Source organism: Jaculus jaculus, chromosome 5 (assembly GCF_020740685.1).
Source record: "Jaculus jaculus isolate mJacJac1 chromosome 5, mJacJac1.mat.Y.cur, whole genome shotgun sequence".
NCBI classification, from domain to species: domain Eukaryota; kingdom Metazoa; phylum Chordata; class Mammalia; order Rodentia; family Dipodidae; genus Jaculus; species Jaculus jaculus.
The window spans coordinates 3,036,256-3,048,974 of record NC_059106.1 but is presented as its reverse complement, the minus strand read 5'-3'; the positions used below and the strand labels follow the sequence as shown (position 1 = coordinate 3,048,974).

At 47.8% G+C, this 12,719-nt stretch overlaps 1 protein-coding gene across 1 annotated transcript in view; it reads right to left on the bottom strand.

Annotated features, from left to right (window-relative positions):
- Positions 1–12,719, bottom strand: part of Tmem163 (transmembrane protein 163) — a 227,169-nt gene that overhangs the window by 10,598 nt on the left and 203,852 nt on the right. The window contains exon 6 of the mRNA XM_004668129.2: positions 1,178–1,289. Coding sequence (XP_004668186.2) covers positions 1,178–1,289 — 112 coding nt within the window. The remainder of the gene's footprint in view (positions 1–1,177; positions 1,290–12,719) is intronic.

Here is a 12,719-nt window from a genome sequence, read left to right as displayed (position 1 = left end):
TGTTCTACATCCATGTGCCCTGTTCCCGTCACCCCTGAAACGCATGTCCTCTGTTCTACATCCATGTGCCCTGCTCCCGTCACCCCTGAAACGCATGTCCTCTGTTCTACATCCATGTGCCCTGTTCCCGTCACCCCTGAAACGCATGTCCTCTGTTCTACATCCATGTGCCCTGCTCCCGTCACCCCTGAAACGCATGTCCTCTGTTCTACATCCATGTGTCCTGCTCCCGTCACCCCTGAAACGCATGTCGTCTGTTCTACATCCATGTGCCCTGTTCCTGTCACCCCTGAAATGCATGTTTTCTGTTCTACATCCATGTGCCCTGTTCCTGTCACCCCAAAGCCCACGCGGGCAGCAACTCCTGTTCACAAAGACACATAAGCACTTTTCTAGCCACTTTGGATATTTTTGTATTTTTAAAAATATAATTTTATACATGCATATAATGTATTTTCATCATGCCTCCATTCTTTCTTTCTTTTCATATGTGTATGCAAGTTTATGTGTGGATGCACACACATGTGTATGTGCGTGGGTGTGGAGACCAAAGGACTACTGCACGTTATCTTCTGGAATGCTGTCCACTCCTTTTGGGACAGGGTCTCTTACTGGCCTAGAGCTTACAAGTTAGGCCAGACTGACTGGTAGGCAAGGCCCAGGCATCCTCCTGTCTCCACCTCCTCAGTGCTGGGATTATAGTACACCACCATGCTCATCATTTTATGTGGGTTGTGGGGATCAAACTCGGGCCTTCATTCCTCTCGAGGCAAGCATTTTATCCACTGAGCTATCTCTCCCCTTCACTCCAGTTCAGGTTTTATCCTGGCTGGCAATGCATGTGGAACCTGGAAGCCCTTTGAGCTTCATGATTTTTTTTTTAATTTTTTTTCTTTTTCAAGGTAGGGTTTCACTCTAGCCCAGGCTGACCTGGAATTCACTATGGAGTCTCAGGGTGGCCTCAAACTCACGGCGATCCTCCTACCTCTGCCTCCCTAGTGCTGGTATTAAAGGCGTGCGCCACCACGCCCGGCAAGCTTCATGATTTAATGGCTGGGAACCCTGAGCCTTTGTGAGACAGCCTGAGAGCCCTGAGAGTCATCGAGCAGCTTGGGGAGGAGGGATGGGGATGAGGTCTCCTGCTGGACATGAGCTCCAGGGGGCCCAGCTCACTCACCGTCTGTGATGAGGGCCCTGCTGGTGAGCACCTTCCCCAGCATAAACTTCAGCACAGCCAGGATGCTGCAAAGGATCCCACTTAAAATGGAGACGCTGAACAGGAAATCATCCTAGGAAAGAAAATTCCAGATTTCAGGATTTCACCTCCCGCCGGCACGTGTTACCTGCTTTAAGAATCCGCTTTGTTCTGAGGAGAACCAACTCAGGTGTGCTGCCACCAGGTGGGAGCAGCAGCAGGCCTTCATTTACCTGTCCCGCTGGGATGAAGACAGCCAGATTTACCTGCAGAGCCACTGTGTATTTACCCGCTAGGGACTTAGCTATTTTGTTCCAATGAGTGACATTCATCAACCAACAACACAGTTGGTCAGAAGGCTAAGCAGCAGGTCCAGGGAGTTTTCCCTAGAGCATTCTCAGGGAGGCTGGGTGGGGATGTGGGAACACATCACTGCTCAAGAACCGCTGCACACAGAGGCCGCTGAATCTGCCACAGGGTCAGTTACGGCCAGAGCTACTGGAAACCCTATGCTGAGGGCTGGGAGCTGGGGACTGGGGCGATGGCTCTGGGCATCAGACCAATGCTCTCCTCTGCTTTCTGCACAAATGCACATGGGCAGGCACATCTGCACACAGGGAAGAAACCCTGTTTCTTCAATCACACAACTGAGATTCCAAAGATAACCTTTAAGGTGGGAAAAACTGGCATCTGAAAATACAGCCTGCTATTGATGTGACCTTAACACTTCCTCTAAGTTGCTACCTTACATTTGCAAGCAAATGGGTGAGTCACATGTGCTAAGCCAGCCCCACTGTCTCCTGACATCAGGTCCCCAGAGGTCTGCCTCTGGCTCCCACACATCACTCCTATAAGACACAGACTCGGGGTTCTCTGGGATGAAAATGCAACTGCCAGCAGAAATCCGATATGGCAGCAAGATCCACAAAGGAAGGAGATTCTCTTTAAGTGTTTAAATAAGAAATTCACTAAGTTCTGACAGGCACTGGGAAGGAGGAGACAGCTTGCTGTCTGAACAAAATCATTTGACAAGTCACCTCACTGGAGCCAGGATATCTGTGTAGCATTACAGCCCCCCCTCCCCCAAACATCACAATGATGGTGGCCTATCTAACAACAGGGTTCACAAGTTTGTGGTGGCTCCTTCCTCTTGGAGATGGGGATCAATCTTCCAACCCCTAGGAGGTCACCTCAAAGACCTTACCTTGAGCAGGGTCAGGACTTGCTGACTCCAAGCTATTACAGACAGTTCAGAAGGCAACAGTATGGTGAAGAGGCCCCGTGGGCACCCTGCCCAGTCATTGAGCTTACATCATCACAGTAAGCTATGCTAATACCACACACCTTGTAAGGTGATGGGACAAGAAGGCCACTCTGCCTCCATGGTATCCTACCTCCATTTAATTATGGGGAAAAAAATCAAGCAAACCCCAAACTGTGAGACAGTTTACAAAACACCTGACACCATTCTTTGTGTATGGCAAGGTCACCAAAGACAAAAAATGACCAGGGAACTGTCACAGACCAAAGAATGAAGGCATGTCCTGAGTAAATGTAGCCTGATGGTTTGGGCCAGGTCCAGGGACAGAAAAGGGTCATCGGTGGCAAACCCAGAGAAATCAAAAGTGAGCGTGGCAATGGAGAGACCACTCACAAGCCCGAGGACCTGAGTTTACTCCCTAGAACCCATACACAAAACATCGTGTCCCATGCCTGTAATCCCAGCACTCGGGAGGTGGAGCCAGGCATACCCCTTAGGCTCACTGGCCAGCCAGTCTGACCTACTTGAAGAGTTCCTGGCCAGTGAGAGACGTCTCAAAAAGGAGGATGAGCTGGGTGTGGTGGAGGGAGGCTGAGAGAGGACATTGTGAGTTCAAGGTCAGCCTGGAACTACAGAGTGAGTTCCAGGTCAGCCTGGGCTACAGTGAGACCCCTCGGGGCAGGGTTATGGCACTTGAGAAACAAAATTTGAATTTGCCTGCTGGTATCTGACTAACTGCATATACTATGCTCACCAAACTATCAAGTAAGCACTTCTCTTAATGTTGATACCCATATATAAATGCTGCTCTCACTTTTTGTTAGAGAAGCTTCTCTTTTCACATGGTGGTGACCTCTGGGATGACTCCAAAGGCACCATAGTGCTGAGAAGAAGTGACAGAGGAGTGCTCAGCACTGCAATCCCTCTCTCTCTCTCTCTCTTTCTTTTTCTTTTTTTTGGGGGGGGGGTTCGAGGTAGGGTCTCACTCTAGCCCAGGCTGACCTGGAATTCACTATGGAGTCTCAGTGATCCTCCTACCTCTGCCTCCCAAGTGCCCAAGTGCTGGGATTAAAGGCATGCGCCACCACACCTGGCTAGCACTGCAATATCTCTATCACAACCTCCAAGGCTGATGGTCCATTGCAGAAGAGGTGGCAGAAAGGATGTAGGAGCCAAAGGAAGGGTAGGACTCCTTAAAATACAATCTTCCAGACACAAAATGGCTGGATATCCATGATCTCTCAGTGCCTGGCACTACCTACACAGACCTGGAAAAGATGATATCAAAATAAAGTCTGATTGAGAGGGAGAAGGGATATGATGGAGAGGGTATCAAGGTTTATTGTTTACAATTATGGAAGTTGTCAATAATACAAATTTTTAAAAATTGAGTTTGTCCTCTATGCACTAGTGCCCACACACACACACACACACAGAGAGAGAGAGAGAGAGAGAGAGAGAGTCTGGAAGGGCTGGGAGACTGGGTAGTTAGTCAAGCACTCTGAGGTGGCAAATTCAGAGGCCAAGTGGTCACTTCTCTCCCCGCAAGCTCGAAGTTCTTGTGTCTCTTCACTCACCCCATCCAGCCCTCAAGTTCAAAGTTTCAGAGATGGAGGGAGTCTGTGCTCACCCATGGAGGCTCTGGACACCTTTGTCTGTCGCCAGGTGCATCTCAGGAAGAGCCACTCCTGGCCCTGAGGGTCCCCTGCTGAGACACCACCTCCAGGAGCTCACTCACAATCGGGCCCTGGCATGGAGCAGCTCTCAAGTCTAGGCGGTCCCTTCCTAGGGAAAAGTACTCCACTCTGGGGCCCCCTTTCTCTGCTCTGTATGCAACAGTGGGTCGCCAGCTCCTGCTAAGCTGTTGGTATCAAATAAAAAGCAGCTCACACTCCGACTTATCCCACAATGGCCGAATTAAATGCTGAGAGCCAGACAAAGGTAAGATTCCCAAAAAGGAACACAGGATGGCTTGACATGAAATGTCTCCTACAGGCCCCTACGCTGAAGGCTTGGTCCTGAGTTGACAGCACTATTTTGGGATATCCTGAAAAGTTTACAAGGTCAGGACTACAACTAGGTCATTGAAGGAGTGTCCTTGGGGGTTCTGTCTCACCCAGGTGCCTTCTTATCTGGTATCAGGCTGTAGAGCCAGCCATTGATAACTCAAACTATTAGCCACAACAAATCTTGCTTCGTTTAAAATGGGCTATAACTGGGCGGGGAGATTGCTCTCTGGGTAAAGGTGCTTGCTCGCCAAGCCTGCTGGCCTAAGATTGATTCCCAGTACCCATGTAACTAGATGTACAAAGTGGCATATGCATGTAGATTCACTTGCAGCAGCAAAAAGCCCTGATACATTTAGACTTTTCTCTTTCTCTCTCTCATCATAAATATTTTTAATGTACTATAAGCAAGCAAAGGAGACTCTGGCTTCCCTTTATTAAAAATCAAGCGTTGTGGAGTGCTTTCTTCCAAACATGACGTGGCCATGGGACTGTTACACGCATGAACTTATGGTGGTTGTGGCTACCTGAACAAGACAGGGCTCACCAACATTCCCTCATGGGCTGGGGAGGCACGCTTGAGCCCCCTTCTCCCAGAGGAGCTGCTGGCAGTCAGCGGTTGGTGGGAGAGGGGCGTCACTCTTCAGTGGTGTGGGCGCTAGCAAGCGCCCGTGCTCTGCTGAATCACTCCTCCCCTGTGCCCATGCAAGCAGCACGACTAAACTTAGTGGGTCGCAAAAAGCAAAATCATCAAAGTAGAAGGGGGGCTCGTGGAGAAGAAGTGGTTCAGTGGGAAGGGGACAAGAAAAGGTAATGGAATGACCATCAAAAAATCCCAATTTATTATTTCCATGTATGAAATTGTCAAAAAATAGAGGGCTGGAGAGATGGCTCAGTGGTTAAAGGCACTTGCTTGCAAAGCCTGCTGCCTAGGCTTTCCAGCCATCCATGTAAGCTATTCATTTGCAGCAGAAGAGACACTGACACACACACACACACAAACACACACACACAACACACGATCTTTAATTTCTACCATCAACTTGATCAGATCAGGAATCAAGTCAGAGACTCTGCTCTTTGGCAGGCCTGTGGGCCGATTCCAGGCAGGATTAGCTGAGGAAGGACGACTTTCCTCCCGAGTGGCCCCTCCAGTAGCACCCCATGCATTAAGAGGTTCCAGGAAAAAGCGGCCCTTCTGTCCTGCCCACCTTCACCCTCACGGGTGCATGTATCCACCCTGTCACCACCAGGCACGGTGTATCCCCGCTTCGCCAGCCCTCCCACGCGGACTTACAGCCAGAAGCTCTCCGGGAATCCTGAGCAGCTACTGGGGTCTCACTCTCCAGGCTGCAGACACCATTGTATTGCCCAGCCCATATCCTATAAACCAATCTTGAGAAATTCCCCCCCCCCCCTTTTTTTTTGGTTTTTCAAGGTAGGGTCTCACTCTAGAACAGGCTGACCTGGAATTCACTTTGCATTCTCAGGGTGGCCTTGAACTCATGGCGCTCCTCCTACCTCTGCCTCCCGAGTGCTGGGATTAAAGGCTGGGATTAAAGCCACCACGCGGGGCTGATAAATCCCCTTTTAAATACATATTCATTCTATCAGTTCTGTTTCTCTAGAGAACCCAACTAATACTCCGGTGGTCAGTAAGACCAAGACTGGCCTTGCGGGGAAGTCAAAAGTGTGTGTGTTGAACAGACTCCAAGGTCACATTCCAAGGAAACAGACAGCAGGGTGTGAATATAATCCTTCCCTTCCTGCCTGCAAGTGGGTTGGCCAGGCCTGGCAGCAGCCCTCCTTAGGCCCACCTCCAGGATTGTTTGGTGTTGCCTGCCTTTCCTGAATAAGAGTTCATGGCTCCTGGTAAAGACACCTGTGCTCATCCACAATGCAGATGTTGGGTCTGGGGACAGCTCAGAAGTAATGTGCTTGCCCAGCATGTGTGAGACCCTGGATTCTACCTTGCTGCAGTCAGATTCCCATTTCTGGCAGAAAACACTCAACCAAGAGCAACTTTTGGGGGAAAAAAAAAGGTTTTATTTTGGCTTACAGGCTCAAGGGGAAGCTCCATCATGGCAAGGAAAACAATGGCATGAGCAGAGGGTGGACATCAACTCCTGGGCAACATCAGATGGACAACAGGAACAGGAGGGTGTGCCTAACACTAGCAAGAGGAAGCTGGCTATAACACCCATAAACCTGCCCCCAACAATACACTGCCTCCAGGGTTTAATTCCCAAATTGCTGTCAGCTGGGGACACGACATTCAGAACACCTGAGCTTATGGAGAACACCTGGATCAAACCACTACATTCTGCCCTCAGCCCCCACAAACTGATAACCATACATGATATAAAATGTGTGCATTCAGTCCAACTTTAAAAGTCCCCATAGTTTTATCAATTCCAATGATGTTCAAACGTTCCTATAATCCAAGGTCTTTTAACTGAGCCATAATACCAAAAAAAAAAAATATCCCCCCAAAACTCAAAATGGCACCAAATAAACATTCACACTGCAGCATTGGACATAGCAAAGAAATATTCAACCAATATAAGATTTAAACAGGGTAAACACCAAACTGCAGCTCCAAGTCCAACAACTCTAGCCAATGACAAGTCTCCAAGTCCGATAATTCTAACCACTGACAAATCTCTGGAGTTCCAGTTCTACCCCTCCAGCTAGTCTACTCACAGGCCTGGAAAACTTCATCTAGTGCTGGCAGCTCTTCGTGGCAGCCATCCCATAGTCCTGGCATCTCCAATGGGTCTCTGCTACAACCCACGGTTCATCATCATGGCTCCATCAGGACTCCTCGCAGATAATCCAAGAAGCCTGCTTCACAATGCCCATGGCCATTTCCAAAATACAAGCCCGTGTTTCAAATTCAATGACCCTCTCTTTCCTACATTTCTTATACTCCATACCAGGGGGAATAAAACAGACATTGAAGAATGGGACACTCCTTCAGCATTCAGTCCCTTTCAAAAGACTCTGCATTCTTTCTGTTGTCCCAGTGCAGGTCATCTGGTCCAGTCTCAATGCTAGTAATCTCTTACACAATTCCAGCTGAATAGGCAGCAGTTTTGGCCCCAAAATTTCATTTTTTCAGTGTCAGATCCTTTGCTCACGTAAGTCCATTCCTACACAATGCAATGCAACCCTACACGAGTTCTCAGGACACGGCATAACAGAAAGCCTCTCAGACAAACTGCTTCTAGCCCAGTCCAGGCAAAGCTCTTTGTCACCCTCATAAAATGAACCTTGCAGCCCATAGTTCTTACTGCATTCAGGTCTTTCAGCTTTGACTGGAATAGTCCATCAAGCTATACTTACATCACTGCGAAGTGTCACTTAGGCCAGGTTTCAAATTCTTCCACATTCCTGTTGAGAATCAGCTCCAAAAGGTCAAAGCCACACAGTCAGGTTTCTAGCAGCAATAACACCACTTCTCAAGTTTACTGTTACAGTCAGGTTCACATTGCTTGCAGAAAACACCTGACCAAGAGCAGCTTGTGGGAAAACAGGTTTATTTTTGCCTTACAGACTTGAGGGGAAGTTCCATAATGGCAGAGGGAAATGCTGGCATGACCAGTGGGTGGATATCACTTCCTGGGCAATATCAAATGGACAACAGCAACAGGAGAGTATGCCAAACACTGGCAAGAGGAAGCTGGCTATAACATCCATAACCCTGCCCCCAACAACACACTGCCTCCAAGAGGCTTAATTCCCAAATTGCCATCAGCTGGAGACATGGCATGCAGCACACATAAGGCATGGGGGACACCTGAGTCAAACCACCATGTACCCTCAGCACTGCAAGAAACAAAATACACAAAATGGGGCTGGACAAATGGCTTAGCAGTTAAGGCACTTGCCTGCAAAGCCTAAGGACCCAGGTTCTATTCCCCAGTGCCCATGTAAGTCAGATGCACAAGGTAGCACATGCATCTGGAGTTCATTTGCAGTGTCTAGAGGCCCTGGGTGCCCATTCTCTCTCTCTCTCTCTCTCAAATAAATAAAAGTCTTTTTTAAAATAATTTAAAATGTACCTGTTGAATGCTAATCCCTATGGTGTGAGAAAGGGAACCTTTAGGGGTTAGTCATGATGATGGGTCCTTTTTCAGGGAATCAGTGACCTTCTTATATAGTGAGCCTGGATCACTCCTTTGCCCCTTCTCATGTGAGGAAAACTAGAAGACATCCACCTATGGACCAGGACACAGACCCTTGCCAGATGCCCTGATCATGGAACTTCCAACCTCTGGAACTTTGAGCCCCTCAGGCTATGGTAGTCTGACCTGAGCTGGACCCCCAACCCAAACACAAGGACAGCTTAGGAGAAGCCACCTCAGCCTTCTCCTAAATGCCCTCTGCCTTTTAGGATGTATGTGACAGGAGCCAAGGGTCAGGCCATTGGGGAAGTGGCATGCCTTTCCCAAGAGCTAGTAATACAGAGACTCAACCCCATTGGTCCCAAAGTGTGAAAAACAGCATGCTAGCCTGGTGGAACAAACCGTTTATAGAGGAATTCCAAGAGCCTGACAGACCCCAGCACTATACAAAGCCTCATATACCAGACTCCAATCTGTGCCAAAAGTTATTCCATCTCAGCCAAGAGGACAAAACAGGAAGACTGTGTTTCTGAGCCTGACCACCACTGAATATCCTCTGTGAAAATATGAGGTATTCTTAACCTCACACCATGGCAGAGATGAACACAGGATTAGACAGCACCTCATTTATGCTATAATAAGGAAACTGAGTCATGAAAGAAAGTCAAGAAAGGTGGGGTGATGGTTAATTTCTGGTTGTCAACTTTACGAGACTTAGAATCGCCATGGAAGTAAACCTCTGTGCATGTCTGTACAGCAGTTTCTACATTGAGTTAATTGAGGTGGGAAGACCCACCCTATCTGTGGGCAGCACCATTCCATGGTCTGAATACAGAGAAGAAAACAAGCTGAGCACCAGCTTTCGTCCCTCGGTTCCTGACTGTGGATGTGATGTGACCCTCTGCCTCATGCTCCGGCCACCATGATGGACTGACCGTACCTCAAACTGTGAGCTACAATCAACCTTCCTTCCTTAGGCTGCTTCTTATCAGCTGTTTGGTCACAGCAATGAGAAAGTAACTGAAACAGGGATGACCCCATCTCAATCAGCAAAGAACTGTGCTCTGAGCTCAAGGCATAGCCCTCAGCTAACACTTCCTGTACCCTCATTCTCTCAGCCCAGAACAGAAGGTGATGGAAGCCTCAGAGCTTGGTGAACTCAAAGGCAGTTAGGGAAGGGCTGGGGAGATGTGACCTGGGCCAGGAGTCTTGGGCTGACGTGTGACTTTTGTTCCCATGTGCTAGCTCAGGGAATTTGGTCGGCAGTTTGCCTGGAACACACAGGTCTCCATGCTGCCCACAGACAGTCTGGTGAGCTGGAGAGTGAGAGTTCCCATGACCAGTACACAGAGGTATGATGCTGATTCTTCTATTTCTCATCAGAAAATTCAAGCCACACTAAAACCACTAGACAGAGCTGATTCCTCTGCCCTCACCATGCACACGTGTGTGTAGTATGTAAGGTGTGTATGTATATTGCATGCACATATGTGTGCAGATGAGAACGCCTGGTAAGCACATGTTCAGAGGCCAGGAGAGAGTGTTGGGTGTCCGCCCGCATCACTCTTCCACTTTATTTCCTTGAGATGTACGGAGTCTCTCACTGAACCTGGAGCTTCAGTAAGACTGGCTGACCGGTGAGCCCCAGTGCTTCCCTGGTCTTTGCCCCAGCGACTGGGATTACAGGCACATGTGGCCATGCCCAGCTCTTTACGAGATGCTCGGGTCTTCCTAGCCCTGCTGAGCTGTCTCCCCAAACCTATCCCCTCTATTTGAATTCCGCTGCAGGCGCCCAGCCCCCACCTCGGTCCCCACCTCCATCCTCCACTGTGAACAGCGCGCTCCCGCTGCCGGGCCGCGCGCTGCTCCATCTGCCCGGAAGCTCGGGACAGCCACGCTCCTGCCGGTCTCCCAGACAGCACCTGCGCGGCGGGACGGCTCCGAAGGGCAGTCCCTGCTCCCTCCCTGACGGCGTGAGGCAGGTGCTGCTGTGGCTTCAGTCATGTGTTTGGACACTTGGCCCCCAGCTGGTGGCGCTAGTTTGAAAGGTCGTCAAACCTTTAGGAACTGAAGCCTCCTCCAGGAGTGGGTCACCATGAATGGTTCTTGAGGGTGTTTTTATTAAGTATTTTATTTTTATTTATTTATTTGACAGAAAAATAGGGAGAGTGAATGAGAGAATGGATGCACCAGCGCCTCCAGCCACTGCAAACAAACTCCAGACACGTGCACCCCCTTGTCGATCTGGCTAACGTGGGTCCTGGGGAATCCAACCTGAGTCCTTTGGCTTTGCAGGCAAACACCTTCACTGCTAAGCCATCCCTCCAGCCCGTCCCTGAGTTTTTGTACACCGACCCCACTTCCCGTTCCTGCTTTCTGACTAAATCACAGTTGACCAGCTGCCACCATGCCTTCACTCCCTGATGCACTCTGCTACATAATAGCAAGCCCTCTCTCCCATAAGCTGCTGTTTGTCAGGTATTTAGTCACAGCCAGGAGAAAAGTAATTAACACAGAGTCTCACATTGTAGCCCAAGCTGGCCTGGAACTCACTATGTTGCTCTGATTGGCCTTGAACTTGCAATGATCCCCTAACAGGCATGAGTCCACCCAGCTTCCCCAATTTTTTTTAAATAATACTTTTCTTAATAATGTCTTTTAAATTTGAAATTAATTTGAATGTAAGGCAAATGAACTTGAAAACTCAGTTCCTCAATGGCATAGCCACATTCAAGTGTCTTATGCAACTATAGATAACGCTATCACAGAATACATCATGGAACATTTCCACAATCACAGAGAATTCTACTGAACAGGAAAGATTAGAAACACGTCATGATGTAATAAAGAAGCAATCCCAGCCAGGCCTATGGCAGGAAGAAGTGACCACTAGGCCCTTGTACTTAGCAACACAGGGCTAAAGTTGCCATGAGTGATGAGTGCCCTGCCTCCAAAATGTACCTAATAGAGCTTTTAAAAAATTATTACATCTGGGCTGGAGAGATGGCTTAGCAGCTAACTGCTTGCCTGTGAAGCCTAATGAACCCAGTTCGAGGCTCAATTCCTCAGGACCCACGTTAGCCAGATGCACAAGGGGGCGCATGCGTCTGGAGTTTTTTGCAGTGGCCGGAGGCCCTGGCGCGCCCATTCTCTCTCTCTATCTGCCTGTTTCTCTCTCTGTCGCTTTCAAATAAATAAATAAACAAAAAATTATTACATCCGTTTCTTTTCCCCTTCTTTCCTTTCTTACTTTCTGTTCCATTCTTTTCTTTCTTTCTTTCTTCTCCTTTCTCCCTTGCCTTCCTTTCCTTTACTTTCTCCTCCCCTCCCCTTTCTTTCCTTTCTTAAAATGTTTTATTTATTTGCAAGAGAGAGAGAGAGAGAATATGGGTTCATAAGGGCCTCTTGACACTACAGACAAAATCCATATGCATGTGCCTCTGCATCTGGCTTATGTGGGTTCTGAGAAACTGAACCCAGGCCATCAGGTTTTGCAAGCAAGTGCTTTTTATTTGTTTGTTTGTTGTTTAATGAATTTATTTTTTCTAATTTTGTAATTTTAATTTCCTGTAGCCCCTCGGCAGTATTAGAAACACATACAAATACAGGATGTTCAAATGCTTTGTTCATGGGCATGTGCCATACCATTCACAGGAGGGACAGTTGTGACAACAGGAACAAGTCTCAGCGAGGGACAAAGCAGAAGCCAGGTGACTGGTTCTGGCATCCTCATCCCCAACAGTTAAGATATTTCACTCAAGGGACACTTGAATTGGTTTCAAAAATAAGAACAAATCAACATTAATACGAATATTTCTTTATGTTACTTATCAGTGTTCTGTACTGTAAAGCTACAAATGAAACCATTTCAAAATACAGATATCTGAGTTGTACCTTTGGGAATTATCTATTCAAGGATTTATACAAAGTTATTATTTTTAAAAATAAACACTAAGGTATTTATTAATGAGGTGAACTGTAAAACATAATTTACAATGTCCTCATTCAGCTAGTAAAAACTGAAATGTCCACATATTTTAAAAATTTTTTTGTTGTTATTTTATTTATTTTAGAGCGACAGACAGAGAGAAAGAGACAGAGACAGAGAGACAGAGAGAGAGAGAATGGGT